The sequence below is a fragment of the Marmota flaviventris genome, chromosome 6 (assembly GCF_047511675.1).
Source record: "Marmota flaviventris isolate mMarFla1 chromosome 6, mMarFla1.hap1, whole genome shotgun sequence".
NCBI classification, from domain to species: Eukaryota; Metazoa; Chordata; class Mammalia; order Rodentia; family Sciuridae; genus Marmota; species Marmota flaviventris.
Window position 1 is genome coordinate 157,702,250 of NC_092503.1, and position 17,450 is coordinate 157,719,699.

Genomic DNA, 17,450 nt, shown 5'->3' on the forward strand with positions numbered 1-17,450 from the left:
AAGAGGATTTATAGAAGAGGGGGGAATGTATCTTTATTTGCCTTAACTTTCCTAAGTGTATAACATAATTTTCCCTTAATTAAATAAAACTACATATGGTGGGCTTTGTGCAGTAAGCATAATAATTAGGCTTTCTAAGAGGCTGGAGATATGGGCTTGGGTTCTTAGTTGATATAATCAATGTGGTGCCTAAAGTTCTCATGACTTTTCGGAGAATGATTTTTGTTCATTATCAGTTTTGTCCTCAATGTGCTGAGATAGAATGCCTTCTATTTTGTCCTCCATATGCTGAGAAGTAGTAGAACAGCCTTCAAGGCATGAACTACCTGTTATGTTCTAGTCATCTGAAATTTAATTCGGTTTAGCATCCTCATGCTTCCTGTCAGGAATATGAGCATGAAAATAAAAAGTCCCAATTACATAAAAAAAGGTCTCATGGTTTTGGTTTCCCACCAGTGCGGATTTGCCAGCATTTATCCTCACTGTGACCTTGTCAAGACAGTGGGAGGGGGAGCGACTTCACCAATAAAACTTTTACACCATTTTTAAATTTACTAAACAGATTATGAATTTTGAATAATCTAATTATTGTGAAAAAATAAATGCATAAACACTTCTTTAACAGCCTTTAATTTTATGTCATTGTTTTCTTCTTGAACCTCGATGTGTATCAAATATAAAATAATCATTTGAAGCTTTCTATATCCTACTTTCCCACCATAAAAACATACATGCACTCTACAATAACTTTGGAGATGGCATAAACCTCTAGTTTTTATTAGAATTTCTAGGCATTGAATTATCATTAAAATTATTCTTGTATACAATTAACCATAACAATAAAATATTATCAATTTGCAAACTAATTCATAAATTTAAAGGTTAAATAATCACATATTTATCTAAATGTAATTGAAAGACCCCAGCCCAATAACTTTAGGCCCAGTAATAAATCACCAGGGCTTGCTTCCGCACCTGCACAGACGTCAGATGTATTTTTCAGAAAATCAGTTAAGTGTAACCGATTGAGAAAGGACAGGATGGTTGGGAAAGGAACCGGCACGGTTGGGCAAACGGGATCATACAATGAAAAACCATACAATGAATAACAAATGGTTTTTATGTGGTTTTTCCAGGAACCTATAGTAAAAAAACAAGTTTACCCTTTAAGTGACCTATATGCTGGATTCAAAAGAGCCAATGGGATACCTGTTACTGTGCTAGGAGGGAAACTGACCACTGTACCCTATAAAAGATCTGTACCCCAAAGCCCGGTGTGCCAGTTCACCGAAGCTCCGGCTGAGGTTTCGCTGGGCACCCGCAGGCGCCTGTGTATCAATAAATCACCTCTTGCGTTTGCAGCCAGTGCCTCGTGCGTCTTTCTTGGACAGGGAATCGGTGGGTCTTTCATAATTAGTTCATATAATCATCAGTAAAGATGCACATTGCCATAAGTTTCAGCATTAACTTTATGCCTAATTTATAACTACTGAGAAAATGTATTTTAGCACCCAAATAAATGAAAATAGACCAAGTTGTCTACTGGTTGTTTTCAAGTTAGTTGAAGTTGTCCAGTGAGTGCTGGATGAGACACTAGGAACTGCCGCAGTCTGCTTGCAGCAAAATAACCAGGGGGTGAGGAACAACTTGTGTAGATTGATACAGCAAGAGTGGAAGCTGTTTATTGCAGGACAGGAGCAGTATTTATACATTCCACACAGCTTATCTAATTAACATAAACTAGATACAGCAGTCAACCAATCAGGAATCTCCACACTTAATGGCTTGCTTTTGTTACTTCTCAAACCACTCCCTCTGGCATTTTGCCAGGCACCATCCAGACTTGTTTACGAACTCTAACATTCCCCTGGCAAAATGCCAGGTGTTATTTTGACTTGTTTACAGACTCTAACAGGAACTTAATGTAATGAACCCACTGTGCATACCACCCTTGGAAGGTCAGGAGTCATTGGCAATGCATTTAACAAACCGAGAGCATCTTAACTTATTCCCTGCAGAGATGGAGAGCTAGCTTCTGCTGGACCAGCCCCCCTCTCCCCTCAGCTCTGCTGAACCAGCTCTCTCTCCTCAGCTCCACTGAGTCACCCTTGTCTCCACAGCCGAACTGAACTGTCCCTCTCTCCATAATTCCAACTGAACTACTCATCACTCCATCCATCTTCTCATGGATGGTCTCAGACTGGAGAAGACATCTCCTCCCGTTTCCCGCCCTTGCCTTAAAAACATCTAGGACAAATGTCAATACAAACTGGTTTTAAAAGCCTTATGCACGGACTTGAAAGCAGACATATAATCTTTCAAGCCTTCGCATTTTGTCGGTGCCTGTGTTCTATCCAATCCACTGAACTACAAGTCCAGGCACCACCAGGCTGAAAAGATCTGATTTCCCACTCAAAGGGCATCTTCGCTGCTGCAACGCTGCCTCAATTTTTTTTTTTCTTTTTTTGGTAGGGGGGTGGGTCTGGGAATCTCTCAGTTCTCACTTTCCTGATATCTCCAGGTTTGGAGTTGGAGCCTTCCCACAAGAGTCAGATGTTGCTCAAGTGGTAGAGCCATTTTGAAAAAGAGTTTAGCAGTTGTCTAAAACATTATATGTAATTTTAAACATGACCCAGCAACTCCACATATAGGTATCTATACAAGAGAATAAAAATATATAGCTACACAAAAACCTGTATATAAGTGTTTGTAGTAAAATCATTCAAAAGAGCAAAAAAGCAGAAATAACCCAAATGTCCATCAACTGATTAATATATAAATTAAATATCTTATGTCCATGCAGTACAATATTATTTAGCCATAAAAAGAAAGAAGTAACATGGATGAACCTCAAAAAAATGCAAAGTGAAAAGGCCCAACACAAAAGAGCATATATTGTAATATCTCGCTCATGTGAAATGTCCAAAACAGGCAACTCCACAGAGAAATAAACAGGTGGCTGTGGCTGGAGATGAGGGTGGGAACTGCTACAATCAGGCACACAGAGTCTCCAGGGTGCCTGGAAATGTTCTCAACTGGATTGTGGTAACAGTTATACCAAACTGTATACTTACTTAAAAACACTGAATTGTGCACTTAAAAAAGATGAACCCAATACTTGGAAAGTCTCACCTTCCCAAGGAGTATCTCTGGTGCCCAGGAGTCAACATAGGAAAACCCTGTCACTTAAAAAAAAAAAAAAAAGTGAATTTTATGGTATATAAATCATAACTAATTATAGACATTGTTTTTGTTGTTGTTTTATCTTGTTTTTGGAACCTGGACTTGAACTCAGGGGCGCTTTACCACTGAGCCACATCCCCAGCCCATTTTATTGTTAATTTTGACACAGGGTCTCACCAAATTGCTGAGGCTGGCTTTGAAGTTGCAATCATTCTGCCTCAGCCTCCTGAGCTGCTGGGATTACAGGTGTGCACCAGGGTAGCCATTGTGGGTTTTTGTTTTGTTTTTGTTTTTGCTGTTTGTTTTTAATGAGTTCAAGAGTTCCCTAAAGTGGTTGTTTCATTTTATATTCTGGTACTTGTACTGTCAGTCTTCATTACAGCCATCCCTGTATGAGGAGGTATTTTGGGCTGGGAGTGTGGCTCAGTGGTAGAGTGCTTACCAAAGACCTTGTAAATAAAAAGTACCCCGGGGGTTTTTTATTTTGTTCTTGTTGTTGTTGTTGTGTTTTTCCTGTATTTTAGTAATGACCAATGATGAAAGACATTTTTTTTCATGTGCTCATTGGCCATTGGCACATCTTTGCTGAAATGTCTGTTTAAATCCCTTGTCCCTTTTTAATTGGACTATTTGTCTTCTTCTTGTTAAGTTGGGGTGAAGAGCTCTGTCTTTCCAGGGTAGCAATTAAAACAATTTAGTAAGTTGATGCTTCACAAAAAAACAAATTAATGGGGCTGAGGTTGTGGCTCAGTGGTAGAGTGCTTGCCTAGCACATGCGAGGCCCTGGGTTCGATCCTCAGCACCACATAAAAATAAATAAAGGTATTGTATCCAACTAAAACTAAAAAAATATTTAAAAAAAAACCAAAAAATATTTAAAAAAAAACAAATTAATAGATATACCAATCTACTAATTAAATTATTTATCTGTTTAGAGACAGGGCCTTCACATGCTCTCCTGGGCTCACCTCAGCCTCCAAGTACTGGGACTACAGGTGCTTGCCACCAGGCTTGACTTAATGCATCAATCTTTTAAGGGGCCTTCAATGGCAACATACGAAACTTAAACTGAAAACCAAGACATTCTATAACTTTTTAAAATTCAACAGGTTTTAATGTTTTATTTTTTATCCGTGTATTATGGCCATACACAACAGTGAGGTTCTTCTGACATATTCATACATGCATGGTATACAATCTGCTCCGTTTCAGTCCCCAGTGCTTCCTCTTTACCTCCCCACTGTCTCTCCCAGTCCCCTTCTTCTACTGGTCTTCATTCTATTTGTTACTTTTTTAATTGGTATTTTATAGGTATGCATAGAGGTGGAATTCACTATGATATATCCATATATGTATGAAGCACATTTGTCAATTTTATTCCAAAGTTCATTTCTCTTCCTGTCCCTCCTCCCTCCCCCTGAAGTGCCCTCCTCTACTTCACTGATCTCCCCTCCATTTTTGTGGAATCCTCTCCCCTTTTTTTCTTACTTTGCTCTAGCTTCTGCATATGAGAGAAAACACTTGACCCTGGACTTTCTGAATCTGACTTATCTCACTTAGCATGATGTTCTTCTCCAGCTCCATCCATTTACCAGGAAATGCCATAATTGCATTCTTCTATGAGCAAAAAGAACATAAACAGACATTTCTCAAAACAGGAAATACAAATGTTCAACAGACAAAATGTTCAACAGCCCTAGCAATCAGGGAAATGCAAATGAAAACTACATTGAGATTCATCTCACTCCAATCAGAATGGCAATCATCAAGAAAACAAATACTAATGAATGCTGGTAAAGACATGGGGAAAAGGTCCACTCTTCTATTGTTGGTGGGACTGCAAATTAGTACAACCATTTTGGAAAGCAGTAAGAAGATTCCTTTTAAGACTAGGAATTGAATCACCAGCTCTCCCACTCCTTGGTATTTACCTCAAAGAACCAGAATTGTCATACCATGGCACATCTATGTCTTTACTTGCATACAGGCACAATGATGTTGAGAGCTGTGTGACTCACAATAGACAAACTATGGAACCAGCCCAGGAGCCCATCAGCAGACGGAAAGAGGAAGAACACGTGGTGTGCACTCCATGGCTTTTGAACAGTCAGGTCTGCTGACCTCTCTTCTCACCTCACTCAAGTTCCTTCATTCACTCTCCCCCAGCCCTGACCATGGATGCTCCTTAAAGGTGTCCACTGGGCTGGCGACTGTCTTTGCACCTGCCGCTGCTGGGCCAGGAGCCTCTCACCCCAGATCACCTCACACTCCCCAGCTTCTCATTCTTACCTCCACTCATGGCACGTTCTCTGGGTACTCTTTCCTGGCCAGAAAATCGATTGATGAAGTAATGAATTTGCCCATATAGTTTTATATTTATTAATCACCTATCAAGGGCCTCCAGTGGCCCGGGTGTTAGGGTCACACTGATGACCACAGCAGCACGAATTCCAGGGTCAGGGGCTGTGCTGTCTGTATGGCTAGTTAGGTAAAACCTCCCTGTAAGGCGAAATATGAAGAGAACTAGAGAAACTGGTAAAACAGAACCTGCCCATCTCAGGGGAGCTGTCCATTGAGAGCAAAGATTAAAGAAGTGTGGCTGATGCGCTGTGGAATATGAAGCCGTTCCTGCGGCTGAGCAGTGAGCACAGGAGGGAGTGGAGGGGGATGGAGCTCTGAGGGCAATGAGGCTCCATGGTATAGAGAGACACTCTAAAAGCTTTAGGCTTGGGGTGTGGTGGTGCATGACTGTAATCCCAGCCACCAGGGAGGGTAAGACAGGAGGATTTCCAGTTCAAGGTCAGCCTCAGCAATTTAGCAAGATCCTGTCTCAAAATGAGGATTTGGCTCAGAGGTTAAGTGGCCCTGGGTTCCTTGACATGGGGTGGGGACGGGGAGCCTGAGTTTTTACTTCAAGTAAGATAAGAGAGAATGATTAGATTCATAGTTATTAGAATCTGTCTGTGGAATGGAGAATATCATGTGGCAGAAACATGAGACCATTCGAGAAGCTTCTGTGATGTTCTAAGTCAGAGGGACAGTAACTCAGAATTGATGACCCTGGATATAGAAAGTCGCCATCAGATCCAATTATATATTTAAAGTAGAATCAGCAGCAGTGGGTGATGGATTATTCATTCACTCAACATTTATTGACTGCTCACCATGCACACTTCTAGGAACAAAGTGATTAGCAACGGACACAGGAGCTAAAAACCCTTCCCTAGAGAGCTTACTTTCTAGTCAGAGAGACAGAAAATGAGCCACATGATTTTATTTTGCTTTGTGTTTTGGTATTCGGACTTGATCCCAGGGTCACTTTACCACTGAGCTACAACACCAATCCTTTTTATTTTTTATTTGGAGACAAGTCTTACCAAACTGCGTCCTGAGGCGCTGAGATTACAGGTGTGTACCATCGCGCGTAACTAAGCCACATAAATTTAAAAATACATATAATATTTCTCATAGTGATAAGCACTGTGAAAAGGAATGAAGAATAAAGCCAGCAAGGGGTTAGGGTCAGGATAGCCGCAGGAAGACCTTTCAGAACAGATGATGCTGAGATCTGATTGAGGCAAGGGAAGAAGCCACATGGGTTTATGGAAACAGAAAGCAAAATGCACAGAGCTGAACAAAGGTGAGAATGTCAAGGCAGGAGCAAGCCTGGTGTGTTCCCAGAGCCCTTCCAAGGCAGGGAGCTGGGACTGGGGGTCGAGAAATGGGAATAGAGAGGGTGAGATTATGGGACAAGAGAAACTGTAATTGAAGATGAAAAGTGGTGAGGGGCAGGACTGACGGGCAAGAGCTAAGACTGGACATTGGGGCCACTGAAGAGGGCTGGAGATATGGTGGGGCAGAGAGCAAAGACGGAAAGCAAGCAGGCAACTGAGGGTTCAAGAGGAGGCACAGAGGTAGAAAGGTGCAGGACAGGACGGCAGAGACAGGGCAGCCCAAGTCAACAGGGGAAGGCAGAAGATGGAGCGGAGGAGAGGGAGGCACAGAGGGAAGGTGGCCCCGGGGGCTGGAGGGGAGAATTCAAGTGCAGCACCAGCAGGCCACTCAGGTTCTGGCGTCCCTGCCCCGCTTTAGCGGTTCCTACAGACGCTTGACCTGCCATGAGAGGCGTCAGGGAAGAAACCTGAGCCAGCCTTTAGAGACATGAAAAAGGTCCTCGGTGAGTGGGAAGCAGGACACCAGAGTCCTCTCACGGGACTGTACAGCATGGCCATTGGGCTCGCCCAGTGGCTGGGCCCTCTGCTCCTGGTCTCCCTCTGGGGGCTCTCAGCTCCAGGTAAGTGGAAGATGGAGGGCCAAGAGGGGGCCAGGGGGCCACCTGACTCCCTCCCCTCTGTGTCTTGCAGCCTTGCTCCTTAGACGCCTGGGGGAGCACATGCAGCGGCTCCAGGAGAACTCTGGCCTGCACCTGCGCCTGGGCCCGGGCACTGCGACCCTCCCAAGAGCAGGGTGGCTGGAGCAGCCGCTGGACCCCTTCAATGCCTCTGACGGAAGGTCCTTCCTGCAGGTGAGACCAGAAGTTCACTGCCCACCCTGACGTGCTCTCGTGACGCCTCTGACTTCCTACCTCTCAGTGTACAGTTTAGTCCGTCAGTCCACACCTCTGTCCACACCTCTGCCCCTGCTCTGAGTCTCATACTGTACTGCTTCAGTGTCCCCTTACAGTCCTCTCATGCAGCTCCACTGCCCCAGGTCTCAGGTCCACGTAGTATAGCCACCACCACCCACGTCTCAGCTTTACCTTTACTCTCATCTCTCTCCTCAGTGTCCCACATCTTGGTCCCTCATATACTGTCCCTCACTCTTTCCTTCTCTGTCTCTCTTACCCTCTCATTGCCCCTCAGTGTCCCCTCTCCCTGACCTGCAGATTGCACACGGAGCCTTCCAGCAGTATGTAGCAGAAATGTGAACTAGCTTGGTAATCGGATCTCAACCGACACTCACAAATCCCTTTTAAATGAATAAACAAATCTATGTTTTTCAGTGCCTCCTTTATATACAGTCTCCCAAGCTTTATCCCACTTGGTCCCTACTCCCGAATTCACCCAAACTCATCACATATCCTACGATTATTACTTCAAAGAATAGGACGTGCCTGCCATGCACCAGCCACCTCCTCAGTCCTGGGGACATAAGAACGAAAGAGCAGACAAAAATACCTGCACATGTGGCTCTTGCACCCTGGAGGAGGAGAAAGGAGAGAAATAACCCCACAAATAAACATTCTGCTGCTGGGTATCTAAGGAAAGTCCCATTCCCTCTCATGCCGCCTTTCTTCTCCCCCTTCCCACCTCTCAGAGGTATTGGGTGAATGACCAGCATAGGGCTGGCCAGGAGGGACCTGTATTCCTGCATCTTGGGGGAGAGGGCAGCCTCGGACCTGGCTCAGTGATGGCAGGTAAGAGGCAGGGTGGAAAGAGGCCTGGTTGGAAGCTGGTGGGGACAGCAGGGGGAACTGCAGTGGTGGCACTGTGAGGCCTGAGGGGGCAAGGGCCCAGCTTGCATCTCCCTCCCCACCCCATGCTCCTCACAGGACACCCCGCAGCCCTGGCCCCTGCCTTCGGGGCCCTGGTGATAAGCCTGGAACACAGATTTTATGGCCTGAGTGTACCCCCTGGAGGCCTGGGCATGGCCCAACTTCGATACTTGTCCAGCCGCCACGCGTGAGTGGGGGTAGGGAACGTGCTTGGGTTTCAGGACGAGTGATGTCTGCCTTGGCCCCTCTCCATCTGTGCCTCTCCACTGCCAGTGCCCACCTGGGAGTCTCTGGTTCCCTGTTCCTTCTCTTTCATAGTGTCTTACTCTTTCTTTCTCTGGGGCTCTGACTCTCCCTGCCTTTCTCTTACCCTCCATTCTTGTCTGTCTCTATCTCACTGTGGCCCACTGGTCCAGATCACCAGCACCTTCACCAGTCTCCCTGGTTCTGCCCTTGACTTGCAGGTGCAAACCAGAATGATCCTGTCTGGCTCCAGTCCCTCAGGAGCCCGTACATTGTTCAGAGTGAACCCCACGTATTTAGCAGGGCCACAAGGTCCCCTAGTTGACAGGGCTCTAGCCTCAGTTAATTCTGGCCTCTGACTCCCTGACTCACTAGGCTCCAGATGCCTGAGGTCCTTGCTATTCTCCAGGTACATTTCTATCTTGGGCCTCTTAAGACTTCCCTCTGCAGGAGTGGCTTCCCGCAGACATCTGCAGGGCCCCTCCCCACCTCCTCTGAGCCCCACTGTTACCAGCCCCACAATGTCCCAGCAGCATTATGATTCTCCAGAGCCTAGTCCCCTCCCCTCCCCGGTGTCTGTCTCTGTAGCAGCATCTTTGCCATCTGTCTCATTCTTGTCTCCACTGCTCTGTGCCCATATCTGTTTCTCTTTGTGTGTCTCTAAATCTCAGTTTTTTCCTACAATCTAAACTGGTTTCTAACTGCACAGTATGGCACTAAGTGAAGACAGAAAGCCCTGAGGAGGAAAAAGAGGACGTTAGGAATATCCCAGTATCTCTCTGCTTTTCTCGGTGTCTCACCTTCTCCCACACCTTTTAACCCATCCAGCCCAGGACCCCTCCTGCTCCTCTGAGTAGCTGTCTTCCATCGCCTTCAACTCCTCCCCATATTTGTCAAGTTTTAATATAAAGTGCCTTGGAGCCCGGCATGGTGGTGCACACTTGTAATCCCAGGTTGGGGAGGCTGAGGTAGGAGGATCACAAGTTTAAGGTCCGTTTCAGCCACTTAGCGAGGCCCTAAATGACTTAGTAAGAGCCTGTCTTTAAAAAGGCTGGGAACGAGGCTCAGTGGTAACGCATCCCTGGGCTCAAACCCCAGTACCCAAAAAAGAAGAAAAACAAAGTGACTTGGAAAGTTTTCCTTTTCCACCTAAAAAACAGTGAGGGGAGGCGGGTAAAGGCTTCCTAACAGGCGGAAGACAGGATCTCCCCCGGCCTAGACACAGGTGTTTTCGGAAATGCACGAGACCTAAAGGTCCCGCAGAAATGCTAGAGAACTGAGCCTGGCTCTGCCATCCAAGTCCCTCGGTGGGCTGCCCGCGGGTTGAATCTGCAGGAATGCACACCGCGGTGGGCTGACCGAGTTGCCCCTGTCCCCAGGCTGGCCGACGTGGTCTCTGCCCGCCTGGCTCTTTCCCGCCTCTTCAACGTCTCCTCCATCAGCCCCTGGATTTGCTTCGGAGGTTCCTACGCCGGCTCCTTGGCTGCCTGGACCCGACTGAAGGTCCTGGGACCCCTGCGATGGGCCGGGGAGGGAACCAAATGCGGGGTCCAGTCGCGGTGATAGGAGCCCTCCCCCTCGACGCTCCGCGTGCATTCGGAAGAGCTCTGACAGCCGTGTCACCGGGGCTCGCGGGGCCGGCGGCGATGACCCCAGGCGGAGGACGCGGCACCCCGGTGCCCGCTGACGCCTCTCCTTTCTCAGTTCCCGCATCTCATTTTCGCCTCGGTCGCCTCCTCTGCCCCGGTGCGGGCGACGCTGGATTTCTCCGAGTACAACGACGTAAGAATGTGGGCGACCGGGGAGGGAAGAGGAGTCCCAGCGGGCGGAGCCCTGGACACCTCCTTGAGCATCCTTCCCGCGTCCGACTTCAGGTGGTGTCCGGAAGCCTAGCGAACGCGGCGCTTGGTGGGTCGCTGGAGGTAGGAGGTGGGATCAGGCGAGGGGGATAGGGTGAGAGGCCAGCCCTCGGAAGCCGGGCCAGCGGAGGGCGACGACGGCAGGGTGCTGGAGCGCGGGCAGCGCCGGGTCTGCGAAGCCGGCGGGAGCTGGGGGGGGAGGGGAGGCTGGGGGGGGGCTGGGGGGGAGGGGGGGCTGGGGGGGCTGGGGGGCGGGGCGGCAGGGGCAGAGGCGCACCCCGCGGGGTGGGCGGCGCTTTGTAGAGCGGAGCCTATCCGCAGGGTGAGCTCGTGTGGGCGGGGCGTCGAGAGCGGAGGCGCTCCCACCCGGGGACGGGGGGTGGGAGGAGCCAGGCCTGGTGTGGGCGGGGCCTCGGTGGGCGGGGGGACCTGTGGGCGGGGGCCTTGTGGGCGGGGCCCGAGGGCGGGAGGCTAGACTGCCGACTGTGGGAGCCTGCGGGACGCCCGTTCTGGGTGGTGGGGCCGGGCGGGCCTGGGTCCCCGTGCCCACCGCCCCTCGCTCCCGCAGTGTCGGGCTGCGGTGTCCGCGGCCTTCGCGGAGGTCGAGAGGCGGCTGCGCGCGGGCGGGGCCGCCCGAGCAGCGCTTCGGGCCGAGCTGGGAGCCTGCGGGTCTCTGCGCCGAGCTGAAGACCAGGCAGAGCTCCTGGGCACGCTGCAGGCCCTGGTGGGGGGCGCGGTGCAGTACGACGGGCAGGCGGGGGTGCCGCTGAGCGTGCGGCAGCTCTGCGGACTCCTCGCGGGCGGCGGCAACCGCAGTCACCCCGCGCCCTACGGTGGACTTCGGCGCGCAGTGCAGGTGAGGTGCCCAGACCCACTCTGGCATGGCCCTAGCGGACCAGGGCTCCTGCTCCACCCGCTCTGTGTGGCTTAGGCGAGAGCCCTCTCTGGGCCTTAGTTTTCTCCTCTGTCAAGTGGGGTGTTACCTCACAGGGCTGATATTCAGAAGGTGACATGGGAGACATGTAAAGCGGTTAGCTGGGAGCTGAGAACGCAGGAGACAAATGATAGAGACTGTGGCTATTATCTGTTTTGCCTCTTGTTCTGTTCTCTTTTCTGGGCTTGCAGCAGTGTCCTGCACATAGCAAGTGCTCAATTAGTATTTGATGAAAAAGCACAGCCCTGGAAACAGAGCTCTCATAGGGACTGGGCCCACACCTCTGAATCCACAATTCCAACCCACTTTTCTGGTGCTATCTGGACTGGGTGCTATAAGACATGCCTCACATATGTCATTCATTGAATTCTTAGGAGATAGGCCCTAGCACAATGCCCACTTACAGAAGAGGAAACTGAAATCCAAAAGATTTTCACTTGCCTAAAAACTCATAGGTGATAAGCTCCCAATCATAAGTGTACAGGGACCCAAACATTCACCTGCTCTGACTATTGACTCCCAGGAGCTTACCCTCCTATGAGTCTGACAGGCCCTAGCTTGCTGGGGGGAGAAGGAATTTATGTGTGTGTTCCTACTGTTTCCTAGATTGTCATGCACAGCCTGGGCCAGAGGTGTGTAAGCCTTTCTCGAGCAGAGACAGTGACACAGCTGAGAGCCACTGAGCCCCAAGTGTCTGGCCTGGGTGACCGGCAGTGGTTGTACCAGACTTGCACGGAGTTCGGCTTCTGTGAGTGACAGGCATGACCACTGACCCAAATATACATGCCGTGCCTGCCAGTGGCCATCACACAGGTGATGTGGGCTGATTTTGATTTCCGTACGACAGCGAGCCTGACCTTGTATGCTGGGCTGGAGAGGGTAGGCGGCCATAGTGGTGTGGGTGAGCTTGAACCTCAGAGGCCTCTTCATGCTCACACTCAGGCCTTCCACCTGCTCTTCCTGTGCTCCCGTCCCAGGGAGGTCTCCCCTCTCTCCCCAGCCACCAGACCGGAATCCTGAGGCGAGTTTTAGGTGTCTCCTAGGCAGTATTCAGATGACCTGTTAATCACTGAGTACCACCACTCTTGGACCCCTTCTGGTCCCTCTGCCTCTCTCTTCCCCTCTGCTGTCCTGAAGAGGACCGTCCTCTCCTGCCTAGACCCCTGACCAGCCCTGACCAGGTTTCCAGATTTTTCATCTCACCTGTACAACCCACCACACTGCATCCAGGAAGGTCCTTGTTGCTCCTCTGCTCAAAACCTTCCCCTGGCTTCTTAGTGACCTCAGGTGGAGTTGCCAGACAAAATATAGGTTACCCAGTTAAATTTGAATTTCAGATAAACAAAAAAATTTCATATGTGTGTCCCAAATATGGCATACTAAAAAGTGGAGTTTTTGTTTATTTGAAATTCAAATTTAACTAGATATTCTGTATTATTAAATCTGGCCCTTCTAACCCAGATTTCAGTTCAAAATCCTCACTGTGTCTTTGGAAGGTAGTGAGGATAGTGATTTAAAGTAAAATATTCAAATTCCAATTCCATTTCCTACTTATGTGATCTTGGGCAAATATAGGCTATGCTTAGTTTCTATAGCCCTAAAATGAAAATAATAAGGGTATTCTCTCATAGGGTTGTTTCAAGGATCAAAGGAGGTGATGTACATAATATGCTAAGAACAATGCTGGTGTACAGTGTTGGGAGCTGCCACATAGGAGTGAGCACTGACCCCTAGCCTTGAGCCATGCAGGTGTGACACTGGTTTCCGATGATAGAAACAGGTGGATCTCACCTCTGCTAGGCAAGGGAATGAAGCTCTGGGAGTGGGTGTCACCCAGTGGGACTGGGCTACACCCCCCTGAAACCCAATCTCTTGTCTCATCTGGGTAGAACTTTCCCAAGTGTCTTTCTCAATAAAAAGGGTCTCAGGCATGCTCTCTCTCTCTTTCCAATGGACCCTTAAGATGGAGAGCCGTCCCTGATTCCTGCAAGCAAAAAGTATTTCTGTGTGTCTCATGCTTCTTTAGCCATTTTCTTAAGTTATTGGTGCAGCCAGCTCTTGTGAACCCAGCTCAGGTCGCCAGCCCGGCTAGCTGGTGATAAGACAGTAAGTATTCTGCAAGTGTTTGCTCCTATTGTTAGGAGGCGTTTGATGTTTTGATCCTCAACATGCCCATCTTTCTAACTTCAGAAGACTTGCAGGTGTTGTTCACGCTGCTTGTGATGCACATTTCCTGCTTCTCACAGTTTCCTCATCCTATGAGTCTCCACACAAGATGCCCCCTCAGGAAGCCTTCCGTCCTCCCTCAAGATACGCCAGCCTTCCCATGCTCACTTTTGGTAGCTCTGTGTCCTCTTTAAATGGTCCAGTTGTCCTCCAGGCATTTCTTCTTGCCATTAAGTCCTGCAGCAGCAGGATCCAAACCTGTTTGTTTGCCACTATGTGCCCAATAGTCCAACTTCTGAGCACATGGTAGGTGCTCAATATATGGCAAAGGAGGAATGAGTTGGTGTGGGGGTTACAGAAGTTAGATTAACCTGAAGCACAGTGAGCTCTGGGTTTCAAGCAGAGGAGACATGATCAATCTGAGCATGGGTGGCTCCAGAGACCTCTCACCTCCAGATCTTGCACATTCTGTCTCCGCTGTTTGCAGTGCTTTCTGTTCTCTGGCTCACTCGAATTCCATAAGGCCTCATGCCTTACAGGATGTCCTTGAGCCCATTAGGTTTCCTCTGGCATCCCCACCTCCTGAGCGGTTCTCATCATCATAGCCCTGTCCCTCTGGGTTGTCACCATGGGGTGTGCAGTCTCTGAAAATACTGCAGGCTCGCTGAGGAGAACCCTGTAAGTGATGGTGGAGAGCGGGGGGCTGGCTCCGTCTATTTCTCACACTCAGGTATCTCCCTTCACAGACGTCACCTGCAAGGGTCCTGGATGTCCTTTCTCCCAGCTCCCAGCCCTGCCCTCCCAGTTGGACCTATGTGAGCAAGTGTTTGGACTCTCCGCTTCCTCTGTAGCCCAGGCCGTGGCCCAGACAAACGCCTACTACGGTGGCCAGAGCCCCGGTGCCACCCAAGTGCTGTTCGTGAATGGTGAGCCTGACATTAGAACCTGGCTGGTAAGCTTCCCCCAGTGCCAGCTCAACACACCACCCTCTTCTGTCTTCCCAGGGGACACAGACCCCTGGCATGTACTAAGTGTCACACAGACCTTGGGACCCTCAGAGCCAGCGCTTCTCATCCCTAGTGCCTCCCACTGCTTGGACATGGCACCTGAGAGACCCTCAGACTCTCCCAGCCTCCGCTTAGGACGCCAGGTGAGAGAAAGGCCCTGGATACCACGTGCTCTCACTGGCATGCTTATCCCATGCCCCTTCTGTCTACTAGAGCTGGGGTCTGGCCTTCAGAGCTCTTCCTGCCTCTCCACAGAGCATATTCCAGCAACTGCAGACCTGGCTCAGGCAAGCAAAGCAGAGCCAGCTTCAGAGAGGGGTCTGAGCCTTGCACCCCACAGCTCCCCGCCTGGCCACCTTCCTCCTGGACATACTCATTCACTGGACAAAAGAAGGCCTCTTGTTTAGAAGATCCCCAGGGATTGGGATTCTGTACCTGTTCTGCATATAATTGTCTGTAAACACCCTCACTCCCAGACCACAAGTGTTTGGTACAGGAAAGAACATGCAAATATAGTGGATGATCTTTCTCATTGTGCATGTTGGTGTTTTGCATGTTAAATGTCAGAGAGATGCAGCTCTTTCTGCTCTGCGGTTTGGGAGGAGTGTTCTGCCGTAATACTGAACAAGAGTTCAAGTTTTTATTGCTGGAGGAAGAGAACTTGATGAAGACCCAAACTCCTGCACTCCCAATACCCCTTCCCATTTCCAACTTTTTCTCTACACTATTTTTCATCATTTACTTTATTATGTAATTTGCATGATTATTTCATTTTCTGTGCAATGGTAAGCTTCATAAAGAGAGACTTTTGTTCACTTATAATTCTATATCTTCAGTTTCTAAAATAGTAGCTAGCACAAAGCAGACACTCAAAAATAATGCACAAGTTATATTTTCACTGTGAGGATTGCAGGTGAGAGCAGGTTCCCAAGAGGTGATTGAGCCCACAGAAGCAAAGGCAATAACGCTCATACATAAACCCAGGGGTCTCAATTTACACAAAGTATTTGTTTTAGTACTAGGATTGTGGTGGGGAGTGTATGCCTGTGTGGGGGTGTCCAGATCAAGAATCCTCCATCAAAAATTTACATCCACCTAGATGGCACACGCCTGTAATCCCAGAGGCCGAGACAGGAGGATTACAAATTCAAGGCCAGCCTCAGCAACTTGCCCTAAGGAGCAGCCTGCCAGAGTCTAGCGCAGAACACAGCCGAGGGCTTCGGGCATTTCGGGTTTGCAGGTTTGCAGGCCTCCTCAGGTGAAGCCTCTTTTGGGGACATTGACCTGTATTTCTTAGTTTGAAAGAGACCGACTTTACCTGGGAGAGGGAGGGCTGCTTTGGGCACAAGTTGATCTTTTCTATTTCGTTTTCACTGTCCGCGGTGGGGAGGTGGAACTCAGAAGGAACTCAGGCCTGTCCACAGTGTTTCCAGATTGTGATTTTTTTTTTTCTTCCAGAGAAATTTTTGAAGAAGCAAGATCCATCGGCGTGGTTTATGGTCATATATTCCTTGTAGAAGAGTTAATGTGCTGACCAGCTAGCTCACTAGGTTACAGTGGTGGTAATAGTGCCTAGGTTGCTGGTTTGAGGTCCATGTGGGGCAATATAGGGGTTTTTTACTAGTACTTAACACCTGTCGTCTCCTGTTTGGACTTTTCTTCTTATGTGTCTCCAACAACGAAATAGATCACCATCGCCTGTCCAGAGCACCATCATCCAGATAGCGCTCTTGATGGAATGGTCAGTGCACGATTTTGTTAATTTAAAAGTAACCTGCAAGAGATGGAAGGAAGGAAGGAAGGAAGGAAGGAAGGAAGGAAGGAAGGGAGGGAGGGAGGGAGGGAGGGAGGAAGGGAGGGAGGGAAAATTGGGTTAAGATAGAGTCAAACAACTTCCTATTTTATTTTAGGAAAAAAGCACTTAAAACAATGACCTTTAAAACGTAAGGGACGTGCCACCTGCTGTGTTTGGTTATTGCATTTGGCTGGAGCAAGGTGTTCATTGCTGGGAGCCATTAGCCAAGTAGGTATGACAGTTTCCTTGCCAGCGTACCCCATGTTGCTTAGTGGAAGGACTCGTGGAAATAGGACATTTTGCAGTGACATTGCATGTAGGTGACCTTGCTCAAGTACCAGGGCGGATCCGGGTTTAGGTGTTCCCGGTTTAGGATAATCGGGTTTAGGGCGTTCCAGGTTTAAGATTATTCCTGCTGGGAATAGGGCGTATCCTGCTGCCTGAGTTCCCCTTGAGTTCTCACGGGATTCAGACAGTATTTTTTGGGAGACAGAAGCCCAGTGGTAGTGGATTTGGGCAGAGAACGTGGATTTCCCCGTACGGGCCACCAAATGCCGCAGTCTGGCTGGGCACAAAATCACGAGCCACCACACAGCTTGTAGATTCAAACAGCAACTCTTTATTCCCGAACTCACACCAGCCGTCTACAATCATGTTCTGGGGAAATCCACGTTCTCTGCCCAAAAATCCACCCCCACTGGGCTTCTGTCTCCCAAAAAATACTGTCTGAATCCCGTGAGAACTCAAGGGGAACTCAGGCAGCAGGATA

At 48.8% G+C, this 17,450-nt stretch overlaps 1 protein-coding gene across 1 annotated transcript; it reads left to right on the top strand.

Annotated features, from left to right (window-relative positions):
* Positions 1-7,407: 7,407 nt before the first annotated feature.
* On the top strand, positions 7,408-15,571 carry Prss16 (serine protease 16). The gene is made up of 12 exons (XM_027948291.2): positions 7,408-7,477; positions 7,548-7,708; positions 8,500-8,599; positions 8,735-8,864; positions 10,300-10,423; positions 10,625-10,702; positions 10,795-10,842; positions 11,348-11,635; positions 12,320-12,461; positions 14,626-14,805; positions 14,884-15,029; positions 15,142-15,571. Exons 1-12 carry the CDS (start codon positions 7,408-7,410, stop codon positions 15,208-15,210), a joined length of 1,536 nt encoding a protein of 511 aa, XP_027804092.2. The 3' UTR covers positions 15,211-15,571.
* The last annotated feature ends 1,879 nt before the right edge of the window (positions 15,572-17,450 follow it).